General features: G+C 51.2%; 1 protein-coding gene across 1 annotated transcript; it reads right to left on the bottom strand.

The window, feature by feature from the left end:
- Positions 1-71: 71 nt before the first annotated feature.
- RNF169 (ring finger protein 169) lies at positions 72-21344 on the bottom strand. Its single transcript, XM_053934186.1, has 6 exons — positions 21014-21344; positions 13751-13827; positions 8911-9057; positions 8098-8210; positions 7330-7429; positions 72-5277 (listed from the first exon to the last, which is right to left on the bottom strand). The coding sequence occupies exons 1-6, from the start codon at positions 21342-21344 to the stop codon at positions 4075-4077; spliced, it is 1971 nt and encodes a 656-aa protein (XP_053790161.1). The 3' UTR covers positions 72-4074.
- Positions 21345-24309: the final 2965 nt, after the last annotated feature.

The raw sequence follows: 24309 nt of genomic DNA, 5'->3' as shown, positions 1-24309 counted from the left end.
TCACCTGTCTGGGACAAGCAGCAGTAGGATCCTGCTTGTTTCCAAGCACAGCAAGAAGCAGGGAGTTCCACTGTCAGAATCTGGTTTTATTCTGTTTGAACCTCGGCCTTTGCCCTGCAGTTCAAGTCCTGATTGCTGTTAAAACAAACACTGTTATTTGTACACGTTTGTTGGCATATTTCTGGTTTGTGACAATTGTTTCACAAGCAGGATTTACTCTGTTTCGAACAACAGAAGCAACAACATGACAGATGCCCGCATGTCATTCCACTCACACATTTCACACATGCAAGTCAGCGGTCCTTTGGTGCCTTCCATGGCTTTGTGACACATTCAGGCGAAGCCACGGGGGTTCAGCGGAGGCCAGAACGACCGTCGGGGTCTGCAGCCAGCCGGCGCTCAGCTGGCGAGCGGAGAACACGAAAGCACGACGACTTAAAGCGTTACTGGAGGGAAAGGGCAGCGACATCCAGGCTGGCGCTGCAGAGTTCGGCAGCGAGTCCCAGGGAACCCGTCCGCCCGCGACCAGCTGGAGGTTCTCCCGTTTGCATAGTGAGCGCTAACCCCGGCGCGTGGCGGTGTTCCACGTCCCGCACACCTGGGAGGGCACAGGGCGCTGCCAGGCGCGCGTGGCACGCGGGGATCGCCCGGCTCCGCGCTGCCCTCCCCGGGACGGCCCGTGGGGCTCCGTCCCGCGTCCCCCACCGGGCCAGAGGGTCCAGGTTCTCCCGGAACGCTTCCCCCCAGCTGTGCGACAAGCTCTTGGCCAACCTCCCGCCGGACAAGCGGGAGGCGGGACAGGGCTGTCCTGTCCGAGGGCCCGCAGCATTGCTAAAGGCTTGTTTTCTAAATTCAGTGAGAGTCTTTAAGGCTTCGATCTCCCCCTTTGCTTTTGCTGAGAAAATACAAAGAAGCGCTTGTTCAAGCTACACTTGGTGACTGCTGTGCACTGCATGTACAATAGCATTGGAAGAGAAATACTGACAATATAGAACAACGTCATACAATCACCTGGCATGATCCCTTTTGGCACTTTTCCTTCATTTATCTCATCTCGCTGACTCCGAACACGGACCTTTCTGTACGGCTTTTCCTGGGCAGAGAGCTCCAGAGGGTCAGAAAGCCACTTTCTGGGAGTCGGTGGCACCTTTGGCAGACACGGTCCTTCCATCACGGAACCAACCTCAGCCCCTCCGGGTGAGACATTTTGGGAGGACACTCCCATGCCCGTGCTGTCCCACAGCCAGCAAGGAATGCCTTCATCCCGGAGGGAAGGCAGCTGAGGGTTACAAAGGACTTTCAGAGGAGTGTGAATAAATACTTTGTGTAATCTCGTGCTGCATCCACCGTTCAGCAGGAGGCATTTTCCTTCTCAGCTGGCATGATTTCTGGCAAAGGTGGTGTCATTCCTGACCTTTACAGGGGAGAGGCTGGGTACTCCTGCTCTTTTGAGTGTAATTATTTACAATTTTTGTTGCTTTTTGCAAGCTTACACAAACATGGAGAGTGTTAAAGTAATAAAACATTCGTCCTGGCTTTGCATCGCCGCAACCCTTCCACAACATGATTGTGATTCCACATCCAAAGGTCTCCTTGAACGCAGATGCCATGGCCTGTGCGTGATGCCTGGGGAGTGGGGATCTCTGTTTTGGGGGCAGCCGGGAGCATGAGGGGTCCCATGAAGCTTTTTTTGGCCGGGGACAAGCTCCAGCCCAGGCACTGCCTCCTACACTTCTGCCCAGCTTGGATTTGGGATCAGGAAATTAACGCACAAACCCCTAAATATTTATGAAATCTTTTCAAAAGAAGGTATTTAAGACACTGGCATAGTGCATTGGGCTGTGAAATCTGTTTTAAGAGGGGAAAGAAAAGATACATTCAGTGTGTAAATCTATTTTTTTTTGTGGTGTAAGCAGCCCAGGCCCAGCTGAACCCCCACAAACACCACGAGAAAAAAAGGAAACTGTTTAGGGAAGTCTGTTTGGGGCTCCAGGGATGAGCCGCAGGAAAGGGGGCCTGTAAAAATAATTCTAAATCTAAACGCACCCGGGAAGTGCATATTGTAGCTGAAAACGTTGGGAAAATCAGCACGGATTCCAAATTGAAGCTGTGGCTTTCCCTCCTGAGCTCTGAGGGCAGTTCCAGGCCATCACTACTTCTCTCTGTGCTGTTCTTCTGGGTCCAGTCAAGGCTCTAATTCCATAATTTCCTTCTGATTCACAGCTGGACAGAGGAGCAGGTTTTGGTTTGGGTCAAAAGCGCCTGCTTCAAGCAGCACCTGCTGAGGCTGCGGCGCAGGAGAGGGCCCGGAGTGCCAGGAAGGCAGAGCAGGCCGGGTGTCACCAGCCCCAGGTACAGCTTGAACCATCCAGAAGTTTGTGTGGCAAGGAGATACAGAGATAGAGATATATATTATGGAATCATTGCTATAAGATTTCTCAAAACAAAAGTGTCGATCTGTTGAAATATAGTATTTAAAATATATAAATTTTACCCAATAAAATATAAGATTTCTTTTTTTTTTCCTTTTTTTTTTTTTTTTTTTTTTTAAATCCAGTTCAATTAGGGGAAAAAAATCCTGCCAGGGTCCTTACAGTGAAAAAGAAAACCAGTTCCTGTTTTCTTTTTGACTGTTTAAGATGGAGGGAGAAAATTCAACCATTTTTAGATAGAGGAAATTGGGCAATGCAGTTGCCTTAGATCAGATCCGTCTATTTATGTGCACTGGCTGCCCTCCCTTCACAGGATCCATAGGGAAGTTTGCCCCTGCACTGGGCTCATCCCAAGAACACCCCTGCACCTGGGACACGGGGGGGCAGGACAGGTAATGCCACAACCCCTGCCCCCGACAAGGGTTGCCATGGGCCTCGAGGGTCCCCGTGAATACCCTGCAAGGCAGCTGCCAAGGACTGAGTGGGAAGGGTACTTTTGGAGCTACGTTACTGGAAACAATCCATGAAATTAATCCATGGAAGAGGGCCTGCCGCATCTGGGCACAGAACACACGCTCCACCAAGCCCAGGCTCTGAGCCAGCTCTGCTCCAGGCAGCTTCATGCCTGGAAGTTTTTAGTGCATCACTCACCTGAGCTTTCTTAGTGGTTTGAGCCTGAAGCCAGGAAGCTGCAGCAGGGCAGGGCAGCCCTTGGGACAGGTGGGCTCCCATCCCTTCGGCTGCCTGGAGAGCACAGCAATGTGCTCCTCTGGGACATGGAAGGACAGGCCTCAGCTGTGCTGAGACAGCTCTCAACTGAGCAAGGGACATGGCAGCTGGGAGGACATCCTTCCAGAAACTCCCTGGCCAGCGTTTCCCTTTCTTCAATTCTATAGGGAAGAACAGGAAACCTGGGAGAAAAGCTCCCTGGGTCCCAGTGCTCAGCGTGTGGCTCCAGCTGCTCCACCTGAGCTCTCTCCCCTGTCACGAACACGAAATTACAAACCCCTATCAGGTTTTTCAGTAAAATCCTTATTTTAGGTCTTTCTTTTCACTGCATTTGGCTTTCTGCTTCAAGAAAGTGACGAATGATCTGTACTGCTGCTGCAGACAGTGAGATACATTCATTTGGAAATACTACAGGGGGGCTCTGTTTAGGACTCCCCAGGAGAAATATAGAGCATGGATAAGAGGCTGACCCCACAACCAGATGCAGCCTGAGGGAGAAAATGGGTCAGGCAAAGAGGAGAAGACTCTCAGACAATTTCTATGAGCAGAGCTCAGATTTCTCTTGGCATGGGATGCTCCTCATACCCCACGTTCACAACCCTCCTAGCTGGGGATCCCAGGTGTGCCTGACTGCCTGTGGAGGCCTTGCAGTGTATTCACAGGGACAACAGACAATTCCTTCAGACCAACGGACCAGAGAGGACTGGAGGATTTTTTTTTCCTCATTCTCTCTCTCTTTTTTTTTTTTTTAAATCTGAAAGGACGCTGGCTTCTCTCTGAACTGGACCTAGAAATGTCTTACCACTGAAACAAAAAACAACTGCGTGGGTGAAGTAGGGCAAAAAATAGTTTTCCTATAAGATAATCTGATAAACCGCATCGTCCTCTAGAAAGGCAACATCGTCCAGCAGTGCTACTTGGCACCCAGAGTGCTCTTGGACCGCAGCAGATACCGATCCACACGGACTTTCCGCCTATCCACGGTCCTGTTCTCGCTGTCGAAAATCCGCTGCAGGTGCAGGGCCAACCTCCTGTCCTCCTCCTCTTGCTGGAGCTTCTGCTCCACGTCCCGAACCTCCGGAGGCAGGCCCACCTCCCCTGCCACGTGCCTCAGTCTTTTGACGGAGCCGTTGTGCTCCAAGTGCTTTGTTTTGCAGCGTCTCTTCCGGCCCCGCCGCAGCAGCGGTGGCTGCTCGCCGATGATGTTCTCCACGGAGCTGCAGGTGCTGTTCTGCACGTTGATCAGCTCACTGTTGTTCAGGTATTTCAGCTGCTTTTTCCCCGGTGGCTTGATGGGGACTGCGAGCGCGCTGTTGTCAGGCAGCGATGCGCTGATGCCCATGAGTCTCCTGCTCAGCACTTTCGGGCCTAGACTAAGACAGGATTTGTCCATGAATGTATTCACTTTTAGGTCAGGGACTTCAGCCACTCGTGTGTTTAGGGAGGTTACACTTGATCTCACATCTGGTTCAGCAGCACCGTCATCAGCGGTTAAGGCCTGTGAACCCCTGTTCTTCTCACTTCCCCTTCCCAGCTTCATTTCACTGACTGAAGGGAAGAAATCCAGCTCAGGGCGAGGCTCTCCTGTTGTGTCAGGTGGAAGGTGATCCTCCTGCGCTTGTGGCTGCTCTTTAGTGCAACTGCCGGAGTTCGTGATGTCAGGAACCACCACGTCTTCCCCAGGCTCCGAAGCCAAGGATGTGAGGGTTGCTTTAGAGAGAGTCTTTTTGATCTGACGCTCCTGAAATATCTGCTCCCATTTTTTCAGTATTCTAGGACTGGCCTCATAGGTGGTTGGCTTCTGCAGGCTCCGGTTCAGGTTTCTGGGGGTGGATTTGATGATGAGGGGGCTCAGGACTCTGCCGTCGGGCAGCCTCTTTGGCGGGGTGCACGGGGAGCAGACGATGGGCTTGAAGTGGTTGAGCTCCTCCGAGATGCTGTCGTTGCTCTCGGGGCTGATGGAGCGCTCCGGCCGGTGCAGGGCCGACAGGGAGGACACGGCGCTGAGCAGCAGGCGCTTCTCGGCCGTCAGGTCCGGGGCGGACAGGCAGCGGTTGTTCTGCGCGCACGACAGCACCCCGAGCAGCGGCGTCGACGCGCCCGCGGCGGGCAGCACCTGCAAGGCAAGGCAGCACGGCTGGGAACGGCGCGCGGGAGGAGAGCGGGAGAACAGGGGCTGTCCGTGTGCCCCACGGCCTCTGCTGCTTGCGGCACCTGCCCCGGCCCAGGCGGGACACGAGCAGCAGACTGCCGAGTCCAGCACCAGCTGGGCGCCACATTTATTTCCGTCTAAGAGCTGCTCTTGCCACAGGTAACAACCACTCTGACGGCAAAACTGACAGAACAAGAGGACACAGCCTCAAGCTGCGTCAGGGGAGGTACAGGTTGGATATTAGCAAAAAATTTTCCACCGAAAGAATAATAAAGTACTGGAATTGTCTTCCCAGGGAGGTGGTGGAATCACCATCTCTGGATGTGTTTAAAAAAAGACTGGACGTGGCACTTGGTGCTATAGTCTGGTTGAGGTGTTAGGGCACAGGTTGGACTTGATGATCTTAGAGGTCTCTTCCAACCTCATTGTTCTGTGATTCTGTGAAAATCACACAGTTACAGGATGGTTTGGGTGAGGAGTGACTTTAAAGGCCATCTCATTCCACCCTCTTCCATAGGAAGGGACACTTTCCACTAGACCAGATTCCTACAAGCCCTGTCCAACCTGGCCTTGAAATGTGTTTTCTCTTTACCTGGATGAATCTGCCCATTTAGTGGTGTTAGGTTGATGGCCGCACTAGATGACCTTAAAGGTCTCTTCCAGCCTGGATGATTCTGTGAAGACAAGGAGAAGCCAGGAGGCACTGCACTGCCCTGGCTGAAGGAAACCATGCTCCTCAAGGGAAATGATCTCCAAATTATTTTTTGCTCCCTTCCAAGCTGTGGGAGAGAAAGAATAAGGACTTGGCCCAGGTATAAGAGGTGCCTGGATGTGGCCCTTGGGGATGCAGGTTAGGGGTGATTGTGGTGCTGTGTTGACAGTTGGACTTGATGGCCCTGAAGGTCTTTTTGAACCTGGATGATTCTTTGATTAAGAGCAACATTTCTTGTCATCTCATGCTGCTACACTTGGGCATAATCCTGGCACAAATAAATCACAGAGGAGACAACACACACAACTGCAAATGGTCTTCTTAGCACTGAGATGAAATAGTTTTATCCAGCAGCTAGTGTGTACAATAACAGCCTTTCCATGCTTAGTCTGAATGAAGCTTTTTTCTATACATTTATTTTGAGGTCAAAATAAGCTTTTGGAATACCCTGTGCTGGAAATCTAATTGGTCACGTCCATAAGGCATCCTCTTAAAAAAGAAGACAGTCCTTGGAGGGAAGGTAAGTTATGGATGTTCACTTTGGGCTCAGTCCAGCTCCCATCAGCTCAGGTGGCAGACTGCACAGGTGTCTGTTCCCTGTGGGATCTCTGGATCTGAACCCTCTCCTTCTCCACCAGGGATGAAACCGATCCCAAGAAGGAGGGGTGTCAGCACAAGAAGAGGTAACATCCTAGCAAGAGCAGCTGGGTGGCTGCCCCATCCTTAGAAGTGTTCAAGGCCAGGCTGCATGGGGCTTGGAGCAACCTGGGATAGTGGAAGGTCTCTCTGCCCAGGGCAAGGCGTTGGATGAGCTTTAAATTCCCCTCTAACCCAAACCATTCTATGGTCCTATGAAGACCAGGCCTTTGGATTTGCTATAGTATGGAAGTGCCAATGTACCCTGATGTCAGGAAAGCAATGAGTTTTGCTCTGTTTAAACAGCTTTGGAGAGAAAGGGAAAGGAAGAGAAGATTATTTTCCTAAACATCTAAAAAAAATTTCTTTACCTGGCTGGGGATTCAGCCTTGAAAAGAAAATGAATCACAAAACAAAAGCCTGATGAGAACCCTTTCAATTTCCAATTAGCCTCCAATGCTACACAAGAACCCTGACACCTGCCTGCTTTTCTGTTTAGCAATTCCTAACCCAGCAGGTTTTATTGGGAGCCACAAGGAGGCGATTGGCCCCGTGGCGATAACACAGCACCACAAAGCCCATATTTTATATCTCTAGATTACTGGTGCTGTGTAACCTCAGATAAGAACATTTACACACAGGAACCTGTTTCCACACGCTGCCTGTACCTTTGTTTTGGTGGCTGGGGCTGATCTCTGCCTGCTCTTGGATCTCTCCTGAATGGTGTCGTTGCAGCTCCGACTCCTCTCCACCTTGGAAGTTAAATTCCTGAAAAGCAGACGGGTGAGAACAGGAGACTGTGCGTGACCTTGGGAACAACCAGCTCAACAGCCCTGGCAGTTGCTACCTGTGGGAGAGGCATCAGCCTTGGCAGCACCTGGCTGGCAGAGACACTTCCCGTGCCCTCAGAGAAAAGGGATCCAGGAGTCCTGGATTTGCGTTCAGGAGCTCCGCACTGAAACACGGACACCTCTGCCCATGGCCCACAGTGAACTGGGGTCAGTGCCGAGGAGGAAGCTGGGGAAACCTCTGCTTCTCACGTGGAAACACACCTGGTTATTCAGCTGCTTCCACTGTGTCAAGCAACAGCCTCCGGGGAGTCTGGGGCTGATGCTGTCCCTTCATATCTGTGCTGCAGAAGGGAACCAGCACTCTTGAGCTCATCCTACAGAATTCTGATTTCTGACTAATGGTTTAAATCTACAGGCAATGATTTTTCTCCTTCATGGGATGAACATTAACTTCCTTAACTTCCAGGTAGGAAGTAATCAGACAGACACCATGTTCTACCAATGAGCCTGCTCTAAAATTCCAGAAAAAAAAAAATCACTTATTTTAGATTGGAACCACCATTTGAATTAGAGCATGTCAGGCGTGTTTAGAACAAACGGGAAGAACATCTTTAAAGGACATTAAATAAAGTCTCAGCATCTTACCCTGAAAGGAAAGCAAAGGAGTAAGCACTGGTCTTGGAAACAAAAGCTGACCGATGTGTTTGCTTGCCCTGGAATGGTTCTTCATTCTCGGAATCCGAGAGACGTTCAGGAAACTGGAGTCAATCAAGGAACAGTTAGCTGACATGTACAACAAAAAGAATAACTTGGAAAATAAAGCTCTTTCTTGCAAAAGCATTGAAGATCCCCAAATGCCCCATTTCTGATTATACTGAGAGGTCATAAGGCATAAATAATACAAAAACAAGCACATAGCTCCCATATATAGCTGTTAGTAATCAAATAAAGGTAATTTATTGATCAAGAAAATGTGGGAAAAATCTAAAATACGGGTTACTACAGAGTGTTGGTTACTCAGCCCCCATGGGTCAGCTTATTAAATGGAAATTTTAAGAGCATTTCCTGCAGAGCCTCCCAAATGAAATGGGAAATAGGCAGAAGTCAGGATGAAGAATGTGTTGAACTTCAGTTGTACAACTTCACTGCAGAAGATTCATGGAGAAATATTCATGGAAATGCATATAAGCCTGAAGACCAAGGACACCCCCAAAGCTGTAGGGATCTGCTGTGTTAGGAAGAGTCACAGAGCAGAGGGTAAAAAGGGGGACAGAAACCTCTAGAACACCACCTGCAGTCATAACAGACCTCAGAAGACAGTTTTCGTTAACAAGGATCTTCATAATCTGCCAGCTCATGGACTTAATAAACTATAAAAACTCAATCAAGGAATCCTGGAAAGCCAAAGAATGAAAATTTTGATATGTGGGCAGGAAGGAGAAGCATGAGCTCACTTACACAGTCTTGGTTCCCTTTCAGCACTACAGATTCATCTTTTTTCTGCTGTTCCTCCATTTTTCTTTTCCCTACATCCATGTCATCTAGGATGAACTTGTGAATCAGATCCTCAGATGTCTTTTCTTCTTGTATTTTCTCTTCTCTCAGCTGGAAATAACAACAAGAGAAGTAGAGAAGTTGTAATTTGAAGTCCTACACTTGCAGAGTGTAAAGACCACGAGTTTGGTCATATCATTTAATTTTGTGCCTTCATTTCTCTACTCCAGGGTAGAGCCACTGCCTCCCTCTGACAATAATGTGAAGACTGGTTTGCTTCTATACCACATTTGTGTTTTATACAGAAGTATCATGGATTTTATCTTCTTTGTAAAACAACAAAGGCACCATGAGGCCCAGGGCTGGGCAAAGCCTTCTCTGCCACTGAATTTCTAAAATAGAGAGACAAAAGCTTTTCTCGACTTGTAGGTGATCATACTACACATAAAAATGTGCAACATTAGTTCCAAGCAAGCTGTGATATTTCAGTTTTAGCCTTCCAATGGCCTGACATGCAGCACACACAATTTGGCAGACACACAAGCAGCAGCATCTAAAATAAAAGGTGAGGTGCAGCAATTCCCATGTTGAAAGCTACATGAGAGATGAAATGCCATTGTTTCACCAATGTGTTGGGATGGAGGGGATCCAGAGAGGCCACCTTTCCCCTGACAGCTGACTCCAGGCTCAAAGCCTGAATTCAGTTTCAAACAGGGAATGCCGGGATCTGGGACACATGGACTCTGATGGGCTGCCTGTCCTGCTGCACTATTTTGCTTTTGCTCCTCACCTAAGGAATCAAACTCCCCTTTTCTGCCAGGCTGGTGGGTTTTTTTTGTTTTGTTTTTTTTTTTTTTTTTTTTTTTTTTTTTTTTTTTTTTTCAGACTTGCTGTCATCACTTTGCTGTGAAAACCAACAAGACCCCTTTTCTCCTCCTTTCCACTACCTTTTCCTGAGGAACAGGCTTGGCACCTCTGATTGTCCCTGCCCAGGGTAACCAGATCCCTTCTCCCTCCATCACCCAGCCATTTTCCCAGCTTGTGTCTTGCCTCTTCCTTAACTTAGACACAGCCCAGGAAAAGTCTACATGTACCTGCATATAGAGCAGACCCTCCCTCCTTCCTCCATCCTCCCTCCATGCAGAAGCTATCCAGACCTCTGACTGACACCTCTTTGTCCTGCTCATGAACCACAGCACCAGGAATTCATATCCCTGGGCTTTTCCTCATATTTGGGCATAGGCATCTCAGGTGCTTAAGAAGCTCCCTAACTCAAAAAGGCAGTGGGGGATGATGCAACAACTCCTCATTCTTCCAAAAACATTTGGTGTTTTTCTTCCCTGCTGGAGGAAGGGAAAACCTCAGAAGTATGGACATGAGGGTGACAAAGAAAACAGAGTTCAGGAGGCGTTACAGGAAAAGCACATTGTGATTTTCAGATTGGGAAAGACCCAAATCCTACTGAATCCAAGCCCCCAGAGATGAGGAAGAGAGAAATAAGGAGGAAAACAAGGAGGAAAAAAGGCATAAACCAGGAAAAAACTCCACTGTTTGGCTGACTGTGGGTGTTCAGCAAATATTTTCAAAGACCGGTTTGACTCCTTGCTTAGAGTTGTTTTAAGATGTATCTTTAAATTCCTCATCTATTAATAATCTCAAGCAATAACTACAACAATGTCTGACTAACAGAGATTGTGACCACATGATGCAGACATGATGAGTAGTCTGCTCTAAGTCAACAGTATTTCTGCCTTTTTGAAGCATCTGAAAAACAAAATCACATCAAAATGTATCATAAAGTTGTTTTTTTTTTTTTTTTTGGCTGGCTGAAATACCACCCAGCACTCATGTCCCCCCTGTATTTCTCATGTGGAAGAAAGTTATATGGAAAAATTCACTTTTCTGGCTAAATTATAAAACCAAAAGACTCAAGAATACGCAACAACACACAGGAATATTTAAGGATTTTGGGAAAATTCATGGCACAATTAGTGTGAGGTGACAACCCAAGCTTTGCTGACAGTGAAGTCAAAAAGGCAACAACAGGATCCTAATCCTAATTAACAAATACAAAAAAGAATATAGGTCCAGAATTAATGCAAGAAAAACCAAACTCTACTGATAAAATCTGTACTAATTTAAAAAATAATAATTTGAAGTAGCCTTAATGTAAATTGTCTCCCAGAGAATTTCCTTCCAGACATGGCAATGCTGTGCTGAGATAGGAGGACAAGAAACTGAAACAATGCAGTGTGAAACAGGTAGCTTGGGAGAAGGACCTCATGTTATCTGAGCAGCATCTCTGAAATACTGGATGCAGGACCAGCAGCTGCTGTGAACAGCACACTTCTCAGAAAATTCATTTTAGCTCTTTTGGATACAGCAGCTGCAGGGGGGAAAACTGCTGTACGAGCAATTGCTCACTCAGGACCACCATTCCTGACACTAACATTTAATCCCACAAGTTTGGCAAACTCACGTTTGGTATCTTCTCCTCCCTCCACGAGCTGTCTGGGTTTGCTGCCTGCTCCGTCTGCCCTGGCTCTGGGAAGCTGCATGTCAGCACATGCCTCAGGTAGGAGTTTCCCTCCCCCTGTGTGTGCTTACAAGCAACACGCTTGCTTGTGATAGAAAGACAGCTGGACAGGATGAGTTAGGGTTTTAGTGCACAGAAAGGACAGCCTCCTCTGGAAAAACATAACATGCAAGAGCACCAAGGGCACAAAAGAGGAAAACCCAATCCTGCTGTCCTGCACAGACAGCAAATATCTATCTCATTCTGAAAGCCAGTTGAGGAAATCAAGCTATGAGATAATCCATGTCAAATAAAATCTCTTCAGTACATAATTATGGCACCACTTTGTTTTCAACTGCAAAAAGTGGGGAAGCGGGTCAAGAGTTCAGATATATGAAACAATTCACATCTGGGAGATGTAAAAAGGGTTGGAAATGCTCCTTTCCCTTCCTCAGGAGGAAAGCCCAGGTTATCCCCACTCCATGGGCAGGGAAGCTGGGATGAAACCCCGTGTCTTGAGACAGGGAAGGAAATCAAATCATACACAAGCTTAGATTCCCAAACCTGAGTCCTCCCTGATTCAGAAGTTCAGAGAATCTCTTGATAAGTAGCAACAGTGACAATTTTCAGATCAGCTTCCCTACAACTTCCTGACAGGAGGGTAGAGCCAGATGAGAGTCAGTCTCTCGTCCCAGGAAAAAAGTGACAGGACAAGAAGTAAGGCATCAGATTGCACCAGGGGAGGCTTAGGTTGGGTATCAGGGTAAGTTCCTTCCCTAAAAGGGTAGTCAGTCATTGGCACAGCCCCCAGGGCAGTGATGGAGCCCCCATTCCTGGAGGGATTTAAAAGCCTTGTGGATGTGGCATGAGGGGACAAGGGATAGTGGTGGCCTTGGCAGTGCTGGGGGAACGGTTGGACTCCATCTCAGAGGGCTTTTCCCATCTAAAGGATTCTGTGATTCTGTTCTGATTCTGTGAATAAGGAAACAGTGTGACTGCGTCATCAGTTGTCATTTTACCAGCAAAATCTCACTGCCATTTCCTCTTAGATGGCAATTCACAGAATCTCCTCCCACATGGCTCTTCCAGCTGAGCTTCACAAAAAGCAAGTGTAAGCTGGCAGGGGGAACAAACCCATCTCCCATCTGGCAGGGGGCAAGAAGAGGAAGGCAGCAGGCTGAACAAGAACAAGACAAAAACATGCCCAAATGCTAGAAACATGGCAAAGTATTTCCTTCTGACTGGAAGGGAAGGGAGAAGGGCTGGCACTGGACTGCACATGGTATCTTTTTGCTGTAGATGTAAAAATCTTTTCAGCTGCAGTCAGACCATGCTGCAAATGTGCTTCCTTAAATTTGATAAGAGAATTGTTGCTGAAAATGCCCCATGTCCCGTGACTTTGCACACAAAGTGTCCCTGCCCTCCTGGCAAGGCACCTCAGTTGGAGAAGAGTTTGCAATTCCTATAATCAGTTAATGAAATGGTCAGCCAAAGCTATCTTAGTAACCTGCAGTGACAGTGCCCATCAGTGTCACTGCTAATTCCATACCTGGAGAAGCAGAAGGGAAGACCCTTCCGTGCTTTTTAACTTTCTCCTCACACATATGCGTCTCCCAGACTAGTTATTTACCTGAAATATCACCTATTTTCCTACTCAGACAAGGCTGTTTTTCTAACTCAATCAGTGTCCCAGCTCTTTTTAAACTTGTTGAGATCTACAAATGAAAACCCAAAGAAAATTCTTCAACAACGAAAAACCCCTCAGGTTCCTTTTGCCCAGCAGGTAAAATAACCAGTGAGGGGTTGGACCCATCTCAAGGGAAAACAAGATCACAAAGATCAAAAATCTAAAAAAAAATTTCATGGACTTTAAATCCAAACCAGCTGAAAAGCCTTTATTCTCTCATTTTTTGACATTTTATTCTTGGCTAAAAAAAAATAGAAAGCTCTAGTTTGGAATAGTTTGTTTTTGAGGAGAAGAATGCTTGAGGAGAAGGAGGTGCCTTATGCTGCAGAAGCCTTTATGGAATTACATCCACAACCACACAGTCACTCCAAAGAAGGTACATTTCCATGTTCTGGAAGGCAGACTAAGACAGCAAAATTTGGCTTCCACATGCTCAATTACAGCCATTTCCTGAACTGGCTGAACGGTGTAAAGAGAATAAATGACTTTTGTTAAAGAACAGGAAAAAAGAGCCCTTCAGGTTTCCCCACAGGTAGGATGGCATTCCTGCAGGAAATCCAAGTTGTTCTGGAAGAAGAAACACAATTAGCCAAAATACTGACCTTCCTTAGCTGGCTTTCATATTCTTCTCGGAGTTCTCCTGTTTTGCTTAATTTAATGGGTGCTCTGAATATAAAGTCTGGAAAGAAAAGGGGAAAAAAAGGAAATATTTTTTTAATACAGGATAACTGGTGTTGGCCATTATTTCCCAAAAAGGGTGAGATCTCCAGAGGCTGCACAAGAGCTTCTGCAGCACTTTTTCCAAGCCCAGATGCTTATATTCTGCCACTGCTATCACAGCTCTGTTTAACATACAGAAACATCAGGAGGAGGAGGATGGCCAAGTAATCCCACTTTGCACTTCCCGAGTTTCCTTTGAGATTCTCAAGGGTCCTTGACAAGCAGTTAAGCAATCAGGGAGCACGGGGAGGATGTAAACACAGGGATGAAGTAACAGCCCGGAGATGTCACAGGGAATCTGAGTCCAGGGAATAAAGCAGGCTTCAGGCACAGGGAATAAACCCAGGCTTCAGACACAGGGAATCCGAGTCCTGGGAGTAAACCCAGGCTTCAGGCACAGGGAATAAACCCAGGCTTCAGGGACAGGGAATAAAGCCAGGCTTCAGGGACAGGGAATAAAGCCGGGCATCAGGGACAGGGAATCCGAGTCCCGGGTATAAAGCCAGGATTCAGGTGCCTGCTGCAGGCAGACACCCCCGGCACACAGGCTGCCAGCAGCGCACCCCGAATTCACAGCACTGCCCTTGTGCCGCTGAAGCCAGGGATCGGGAACGCTCCCTGTCTGCTCGGGAATGCCTCCTCCACATCCCCCTGTGCCAAGGGCACTGAGCAAGCACAGCCTTTGTCCCGCTTGCAGGGCACTCCCAGATCAGGGTTTTGGAGCTGAGCGGGCAGCATGCTCTGTCTGGCAGGAGCTCCCTGCCCTGCTCCCACTCCCTCCCTCTCCCCTCGAGAAGCCAGAAACCAAAAGCATACTGGCACAGGGTTATAGCTCAGCTTCCATCCCTGCAGTCTCTTATTCCCAAAGGAGTCCCTTGCTTGTATCAGCCTCAAAGCTCCCTCCCACTTCCGTGCAGTGCAAGTCTGGGCAAGCTGCACTTCAGCTGGAGGAGCCTGGAGGCAAGAGGGAACAACCAGAACAAAACAACAACCCCTGGACAACCATCCTGGCTCTGTCCATATCAGTATTCCAGGCAGGGTGGAGCACAGCTCATCATCCCAACGTACTACATACAGGTCAGGATGGAGCAGGTTCGAGCAAGGAGGAAACATCAGGGGTACCTCCTTTCCCTGCTAAAATTAAAGGATATAAACCAGCAGCTCCACTACATGTTTTCACAGAATCCCAAGATTATTTAGGCTGGGAAAGACGTCTGAGGCCATGGAGTCCAATCTGTGACCAATCCCACCTTGTCACCCAGCCCAGAGCACTGAGCGCCCCATCCAGTTGTTCCTTGGACACCCCCAGGGATGGGGACTGCACCACCTCCCTAGGCAGCCCCAATGCCTGACCACCCTTCCAGCGAAGAAATTCCTCCTGCTTCCCAAAGTGAACGCACAGCTTGAGGCTGTTTCCTCTTGTCCTGTCCCTGTTCCCTGGGAGCAGAGCCCAAACCCCCCTGCAGCTGCCCCCTCCTGTCCGGGAACTGTGGAAATCCAGAAGGTCTCCCCTGAGCCTCCTTTTCTCCAGGCTGAGCCCCCCTCACAGAACTTCCCTTACGTTCTGTCTGGCTCCAAGTGAAAGGCAGAGGCCAGGGTGGGTGAATCCAACACCCAGCTGCCGACTTTTGCTGGGCATCCTCTGGCTCACGGCCACATTTCCCCTGTCCCTGGGGACAGCCCCGGTGCCCAAACATGCCACTTCCAGACTGATGAAATCCCGTTTGTCCTGCTTTCCCCTTCCAAAATTCCACGGGAGCCCTGTAACTGCAGTCCCTCCTGCGGCGAGGGTGAGTGCAAACTCCGCAGGCAATGCCGGAGCTGCACAAATCACACAGCCTTTCTTTAGCATTCAGAGGCAGAAAAAGCATCTCAGGGAAGCAAACATTATAGATCATAAGGCCTTTCTTCTCATAAAAGAGCTGCTGTTTCCTTGTACCCACATGCCTGCACGAGCCAGGCTTGTTTTCAAAGGAAAACATCCCAAGTGTCCCTACACATGTGATAAAAATCCCAAGTGATGTTGATGCTGGGGAGGCCAGGCTGCATTCCTGCTCCTGCTTCTGCGCCCGCAACCAGCCATGCTGGAAACCTTCCACTGGCTTCCCAAAATGTTTTTTCAATTGTGTCCTTGAGCAGTTCCAGTTCTTGGTGAACTTTATCAAGCTGAAATTTCCACAGAGACAGTCCCAAGAGCAGCAGCAATCTGTAACTGGCCTGCAGCAAACTTCGATTACTCCTCGATGTTTAAGGCTTGTCTCCAGAGCTAAAAAGGTGGAGTTTTCCCCTCCAGGGCACAAGCTAACCCGAGGGAGACACTTCAACTCTCTCATTTCTCACTTGGGCTCAGCAAGCTGGAGGAAATTTTAAATAATGGAGTAACATTTATGTCTAAGTTGTGGTGGTTGAGCTAAAGGGGCCCAACACCAGGTGGAGGCAACTTTATCAACAGTATCTTTATGCACCAACTTGTATATTTTACAGATGGGTCAAAAAGAGATAAGCCCCAAATTTCCAACTCTGTATAGAAGAGATGAAAACAAAAATGCATGCAGTGATGTACACCTGCATTCTACAGAACTCCAGAATGGGTCAGGCTGGCAGGGACTACTGTGGTCACCTGGTGCCACCTCCCTGCTCCAGCAGGGCCATCCCAGAGCACAGGATTGTGTCCAGAGGGGTCTGGAATATCTCCAGTGAGGGAGACTCCACACCCTCTCTGGGCAGTCTGTTCAGTGCTTGGTCATTGCACAGGAAAGAAGTTCTTCCTTATGTCCAGCTGGAACTTCCTGGGCTCAGTCCCTGCCTGTGGCTCTGGTGCCATTGCTGGGCCTGGAGCAGAGCCTGGACCGTGCTCTGCCCCTCCTGCACACAGGGACAGCCAGGGACACTCGGGGACAGCCAGGGCTGAGGCCCCTCTCCCTGGAGCTCCTCTCCAGGCTGAGCAGCCCCAGCTCCCTCAGCCTTTCCTGCGCATCGAGATGCTCCAGGCCCCTGCTCAGCTCCAGGAGCTCCTGGCCCTGCTGTGCTGAGGATCCAGAGCTGGACACAGCACCCAGAGGTGCCTCCAGGGCTGGGCACAGGGGCAGCATCCCCTCTGCTGACAGGGCAGAAGGGTGCTGCACCCAAGGATGCTTCTGTCAGCACAGAACCATTCCAAGTGGAACCGGACCAGTCCTTGAACTGGGAGGAAGCTGAGGTGATCAGAGCATCGCATGTCTGGCACACCTCTGGCACACCTTCCCTACCTGTTCTGGATGCTCAGGTCCAGGACAAGGCTGCTCAGCTGGTTCAATGTGTGCCACAGCCTAGGACAACAACAAAGCAGGCAAAACCATGGAAGAAAAGGCTTTTTACTTGATTTTGCAGCAAATCTCGTGCTTGCCCTTCCTCTCAAGTGATCTGTGGGTCAACAGAACTGGCTCCTGAATGAAGCTGACTCTGCTGGGAGGGCTGCTGGGAGGGCTGCTCCTTCCCAGCCTGGTGAGAGCACCAAAACAGTCATGGTAGCAGATCAAACCTGGCATCCTGCTTTCTTATGCTGGCAGTCAAGAGTTGCATCCTATTGTGCTCAGTCTTGGAAAAAATAACTGATTTCTGCACTATTTGAGAGGACAAAGGATTTTCTAATTATTTAACACTGGTTTTCTTTTTAAGAGGCATCTGACTTGCAGCCTCAATCCCCTTGAATGAGCCCATCCTTTCCACACCAGCTCGGAAGTGTGTCTTACACACCATCTCCGTGGAGCCGCACTCCTGACCGGCACATTTTAAATTTACTGGCAGGAGACTCAGAAACCTCCATCTGGCGAATTCAGCAACATGGGCTGACTAAAAGTAAAGCTGAACTCGATTCAGAACCCTTCGGGTCCCTGACAGTCCTTCAGAAGCTCCTGGGGTTTGCCAAACCGATGCCATCAGGCAAGTCCCAGCTCTGCCACCAGCAGGAGCGAATCCCCCTCGCCCCCAGCTTCCACGGAAACTTTCAGCAGGCTCTGCAGCTTCCCTTTCCCTTGAGCTTTTCACTGCTTTTCCTTTTAACTCCTGGCAGTTAACACCTGCAGCTGAGGATGAAATCTTAAATGTTTTCAAAACACAAAACAAGAAGTTAGGAATTTTCTGACCCTAGCACAGGTCTAACCACTACTCAAGTGGAAAATTGTTTTCCAAGAGTTAATGATCCACTGCCATGCCTCTCACACTGACCACTGAGGTTAGCCCTGGGATAATTTAAGTATTGTGGTGCGCTGGAGAGAGGACAATGAGAAAAAAGATGGAGGTGCAAGCCCTCTGACAGCCTCACAGCACAGTTACTGCCCCCAGAGAGGCACCCTATCCTATCTTCCTAGGAAATCTTAAATTTAACTCATCCCACCAGCAATACAACACCGTGACAAGGAGGAAAAAAGGGATGGTGTCAGTTTTAATCAGTTTGATGTGGGCAGCAAATCACTGCTTTTCCCGAGACAGGGAAAGGCTTCTTTGGGATTGCCACTTCCAAACTTGTAGCGCTGTGCTCTTGAAACAAAAACACAACTAGTGACAGGCCACAGAACAACAGAAATGACAGGAACTTAAGGAAACACCAGGAAATGCTCAAGAACTAGACTGGTTTGGTCCAGCGGGGAAAGGGGAAAGCCACTGCCAAAAAAGGACTGGGAGGAAGGAGGGGGAAGTAATTTTACAAGTCTGGCAAAAACACGCCACCCCTCTTGCACGAGCGTCAGTTAGTGATTGTTGTGCATTGCTACTGGGCAGGGGAGAAACAAAAGAAATCTGATTCTCTGAAATGTGAATGCACCCATTTTCTCACAAATCAGGCTGAGCACCTCGCTGCAAACATATTCTGCTCCTTCTCCTTGGCCAGCCGAATCCTCAAACACACACCCGCAGTCTCCAAGCCTCCCATCTGCTGCTCCTCTCTGCCTTCCAAGAATTTCACCAAGCAACTGTTTTAATATAAGGAACCTCACTGAGCAAAGCATTGCAGCCAGCACTGCAGCTTTAGCTCCAAGTCTGGCCCTACAGCAGCACCTAGGGCGCCTTCCCAGGTGCTCTACGGAACTTGGGGATGCCCACAGAGGGGACGTGGGAGCCGTGGGCCACCTGCCTCCTTCTGGAGCAGCAGCTGGGGCCAGGCTGAAGGCAGCAGCACAGCTCCTAGGGAATCAGATGCCCAGGAGCTCTCAGGCAAAACCAGCCCATGCCAGGCAGTGTGTTTCTCTGCTGATTTTTACCCAGTTCTGTTTGACAAGTGTCATGACAAGGACTTTGACTCTGCACCTATTTGGCCACCTAGTGCAGAATCCCCAGCCTCAGCCAGGCTCTGAGAGCTCCTTGAGCCCACTGCTGTGGAAGAAATCCCAAAGGGAATAACAAAAACTGGGACATGAAACCTTGATTAATGAGCCTGTTTAAGCTGGAATAATCAAGGTATGTCAACTGGCCATACCGAGTAGTTTTAAAGACTTTGCACATTTTAAGGGATTTAATTAAATACCTGAGCTTAATCAGTTTTTGATAACAGAATCACATAATAATGTCTTCCATGGTGAGATGGCTGGCTCAGTGGATGAGCACAGAGCAGCAGGTGTTGGAAGGGACTGTATAGATCACCTCATTCCACCCCTTGCCATGGGCCTTCCACTGTCCCAGGCTGCTCCAAGCCCCTTCCAGCCTGGCCTTGGGCACTTCCAGAGATCCAGGGGCAGCCACAGCTGCTCTGGGCACCCTGTGCCAGGGCCTTAGCACATTTACAGGGAAGAACTTAATTCCCAACATCCCATCTAAACCTGGTGAGAAGCCATTCCCCTTTGTCCCGCACACATCTCACACAGCTCAAGATAAGGAGAGAATAAAAACTAATTCTGCTTTCAAAAGCCCAGCTAAGACACTGCACAAGCATTCCTGCAGCACGGCTGGACACTCTCATCCAAGGAGTCCATTTAAGCACGGCTGGCACCACTGCCCTGGAGCAGAGGGTGACTGGGGCAGCTCCCACTGTCCCTCCTCCGCAGGAACCGCTCCCAGCGCTGCAGCTCAGCTGCCCCTGGATGGCTCATCTGTTCATGGATTCAGCAAATCCTTCCGTGTGAAGGCTTCCCAAATCTCTTCCAGGTTAGTGGGGTTAGTTCAAACCACCAATTTGAGCTGTTTAAGCTCATCCTGCCAATTCTTCCCACAGCCAATTAGAGGGTGCTGACACAAGCATGAGGCGGGAGACCAGCAACGCTGGGAAAGGAACGGGTTGGGCTAAAAGGATGTTTATCTGTAGCTTAAATCCTTGTTTGCCCTACAGCGTTCCCCTCAGCACTGCTATGCTGCTGAAGTGGGCTGTGCTGCAACACCTCTCCAACCAACAGATCCCAGAGCATCCCGAGTTCTGACAGAAGCGAGGTGGGCATCGCCAGCAGCTCCCACCGGGAAAGAGCAATGCCACTGTCTCAGACGAGGATTTGTTTTGAAGGGAACACAAGGAGCAGTTTTCGAGGAGTTGAGAAGGCGCCTGGCTTTGGAGGCAGGGAGGAAACGTGCAGCTAAAAGCCATGAACACAGGGATGATGGACTTTTTTTATGTCAACAAGCCACTAGGACTTCCCGTGGTGCAAAACCCTTCCTGTCTTGATGCTGCACCAACCTGCCCAACTCCTGGCAGCGCCGTCGGAACCGTTCACTTTTTGGGCCAAAGTTACCACAAAAAGACCAGAGGAAGTGGGGAAACCCCCGCCGCGGCCGGCATTCCCCCCGGGGGAGGATGCTCTCCGTGCCCTGCACTCCCGACAGGCCGGAGCAGGGTGGCTCAGCCCGAGCGGGGAGGGGGCGCTGGGGCTGAGCCCCCGCCGGCTCACCGCACCCCGGCGCCGGGCCCCGCCCCCGGGCCCAGGCCCCGCCCCCGCGCGGGAAGAGGCCCCGCCCCGTCCCCCGCGGGTTCACGGCACGTCCCGCGCCGGCCACGCCCCCCCCCGGCCGAGCTCACCGCACCTCCCGCGCGCCGGCCCCGCCCCCCCGGGCTGAGCCCCCGCGAACCCACCGGGCTGAGCCCCGCCCCCGGCCCCGCCCCCGCCCCGCGCCCCCCGCCCCTCCCGCTCCGGGATGGGGGGGCGCAGGTGCCGCCGCCGCCGCCGCCGCCGCCGCCGCAGCCGCACCTTGGTCCGGCGGCCGCTGCTCCCCGCCTGCTGCTCCGGCCGCCGTGCTGGCTGCGGGCTCGGCCTGCCGCCGCCGGGCCCGTGTGGAGAGGCGGCTGCGGCACAGCGGGCAGCAGAGGCCCGGGCCCTGCAGGCAGCGCTGGAAGCAGGCGAGGCAGAGCGAGTGGCGGCAGGGCGGCGTCACCGCCTCCACCAGCGCCTGCCGGCACACCGGGCACTCGGCCACCGACAGCACCACCGCGTCCTGCTCCTCCTCGGCCGCGGGCCGGCCCCGCCGTCGCCGCCCCCGCACCGCGGCCCGGCCGCCGGCACCCGCCGCCGCCGCCGCCATCTTCCCACACTTTGAAGGGCCGCGGCGGCCACGCCCCTCCCGCATAATTCATGAGGGGCCGCCCCCCGCGGGGCATAGTAATGAGCGCCGCGCGCCGCTCCCGCCTCCGCGCCGGCCACGCCCATCATGAATATTCATTGTGCCGCGGAAGGTCCCGCTCTTTGTCGGGACGGGCCGGCCGCCCGGTTGCTGAGGACGAAGGATGGAATCACAGATGGTTTGGGTTGGAAGGACCCTACAGATCACCCAGGGCCACCCTGCCATGGCAGGGACACCTCCCACTGTCCCAGGCTGCTCCAGCCCTGTCCAGCCTGGCCTTGGGCACTGCCAGGGATCCAGGGGCAGCCCCAGCTGCTCCGGGTACCTGTGCCAGGGTTTTTCCATTCTCCCAGGGAACAATTCCTTCCCAACATCCCATCCACCCCTGCCCTCTGGCAGTGGAAGCCATTCCCTGGGTCCTGTCCTTCCACCCTTTGTCCCCAGTCCCTCTCCAGCTCTCCTGGAGCCCCTTCAAGTGCTGCAAGGGGCTCTGAGCTCTCCCCACGTGAACACCTCCAGCTCTGCCAGCCCGTGATTGCAGCAGGTGCCTGGTCTTTCTCCGTCCTTATCCCGACCCAGGAGCCTTTTGTTCAGTCTTCCCTCCGCTGTCCAGCTGAGGAGGGGAGTGACGGAGCAGCTTTGGTGGGTACTCGGCGTCCAGCCAGAGTTAAACCACCATGGATGGTGACTCAGAGCGAACCAGAGGAGGCAGAGCCTCTGCACCAGTTGCTATGGAAATCTCTTGCACTTCTCTTCTGCTTTTCATCTCTTTACTGGGCCACCAAACTAATCTGTCTATCCATCATGTTTTAGCACCCTCTCTGGTGAAGCCTCTTAGCTACGTTGGGTTGGCAGAAGAGAAAATGTGGCTGCAGAGGCAGAGGTGAAGCCCTACACCTTTGAGCCTCCCTGAGCAGGCTCCTCTCTCCTTGGCTGGAGAGAGGAAGGGGTGATTCATGCCCAAGAAACAGCCTCTGCACTTGTGCCAGGAACTCGCTGGGGGATATCATTAACTTTCTGTCTCACCCACACGTCTATCTTTAGTTGTCTCTGGCTGTTGAATGACTAGAAGGATACCAGCATGTGGATCCCTGCTGTTGTGGGCTCCACGAAACGCCAGTTGACAAAAAAGTTGCTTCTCGTGAAACAAAGCACTCGTACTGACTTTATTAAGACAAATTATGGCAGCGGTTTGGGACTGGACTTAGTCCAGCAATTTGTGTGTCTGTCCTGTGGATGCTGCTGCTGGCCAGAGCCAGATGGAGAGTGCTGTTCCTGAAATCCCCACAACGCTGCTGCTCCCGGGATCAGCCTGGCCCGGGAGCTGGGCACTGGGGAGCCCCGGGGAGGGACAGAGAACGTGGCAGTAGGAGACGCTTCCCCACCAAAGGCACGTGTAGGACAAAGAGCTGTGCAGAGCTGTAGCCCTCTGCAGAGTCCTAGGCACGCTGGGTTTGGGAAGGGATCTCTGCCAGCTGTACTCCCAAATTCTGCACATCCAGCCTGCCCTGGACAGAACTTGGTTTCTGTGTCTCCAGCTTGTCTTCCAGCCCAAAGCCCCACAGGCGGCGATGGTTTGACACGGCCAGAGGGCAGGATCAAATGGAAGGCTGGGAAGAAATATTTTACAAGAAGAATCATCCCAACATGGCCCAGGCTGCCCAGGGAAGCTGTGGCTGCCCCATCCCTGGAAGGGTCCAAGGCCAGGTTGGACGGGACCTGGAGCAGCCTGGGACAGTGCAAGGTGCCCGGGGCAGGGGGCGGCACTGCGGGAGCTTTGGGGTTCCTCCTGCTCCACTGCCCTCTGTGGTTCTGCGGCTCGGGATGTGCGGAGCTCAGGGCTGGCCTGCAGAGGGAATCCTAAGCCCGTGCAAGGCTCCAGCCTCAAATCCTGCCGTCCCCAGCCAAAACCTCAGCCTTGCCCAGGCTGTCAGGGAACGTTTCTCTGCTTCCCGCCTCTCCCGAGGAGCTGGCAGGGTCTTGCCACCACCGTTTTCTCCTCCCAGCGATGATGCTGGCCCTAGCCAGGCAGATCTCTTCCCGGGGTGCAGGTGGGACGTGTCATGTGCATACAGGAGATACAGACGGGCCCATGGCGCAGTGCTCTCCCATTTTTCCTCTCTATCCTTCCCCCTTGTTTTAGTCAGCCTTTCTTCAGCCCTGCCTCTTGCTTGGTTGCTGATCTCATGCCTGGAGGAGAATCACTTGCCACTGTCCTCTCTGTATCGCTGGTTTGCACAGATTACAGGCTTTATTTGGGTTTGTGCTTGGCAACATGCTCAGACTCTAAAAAAATGACCAGTTTTCCCATTCCAGGTTGGACTACATGCTTCCATTGGTAAATTACCTTCTTAAGCCTCACCAGCCATTGACTGCCTTAAACCCTCAAAAAGGTGTGGCTTTAGAGCTCTTCAAACCTGCCTGCTCTCCAGCAAGGTGGAGTTTCACACATTGGAAAGGAGTCCACGGGAACACTCTGATGAACATTCCCCAAACACAGTCACCTTCAGGAGACCTCCGTGAGGAGCTGGATCACCCGGCAGGATGGGAGCAGGGAATTGTGGGCTGGGTTGGGCTGGAAGGGACATTAAAGCTCATCTCATTCTAACCCCCTTCATGTGGGCAGGGACTCCTTCACTGTCCCAGGCTGCTCCCAGCCCCAGTGTCCAGCCTGGCCTTGGGCACTGCCAGGGATCCAGGGGCAGCCACAGCTGCTCTGGGCACCTGTGCCAGGGCCTGCCCGCCCTCACAGGGAACAATTCCTAATTACCAATAGCCCACCTAATCCTGCCCTCTAGTTTTCGAATCCCCACGCAAGGAGAGGAAACCCACGAGGCTTCAGGCTTAGGATGGGAATTGTGTGAAGGTGTGGCACAAGGAAAATGTGGACTTTGCTCTGTTCAGCTCTTCTGCGGTGTTCTCTGCA

This window comes from Vidua chalybeata, chromosome 2 (assembly GCF_026979565.1).
Source record: "Vidua chalybeata isolate OUT-0048 chromosome 2, bVidCha1 merged haplotype, whole genome shotgun sequence".
Taxonomy (NCBI): domain Eukaryota; kingdom Metazoa; phylum Chordata; class Aves; order Passeriformes; family Viduidae; genus Vidua; species Vidua chalybeata.
This window is presented reverse-complemented; position numbering and strand designations above follow the sequence as displayed.

Coding starts and splice junctions, on each gene's coding strand:
- RNF169 (XM_053934186.1), bottom strand. CDS start 21,344: ATGGCGGCGGCGGCGGCGGGTGCCGGCGGCCGGGCCGCGGTGCGGGGG. Junction 13,828..21,013: donor GCAGCGGCCGCCGGACCAAG/GTGCGGCTGCGG, acceptor TTTTCTTTCCAG/ACTTTATATTCAGAGCACCC. Junction 8,211..8,910: donor TGAAAGGGAACCAAGACTGT/GTAAGTGAGCTC, acceptor GATTGACTCCAG/TTTCCTGAACGTCTCTCGGA.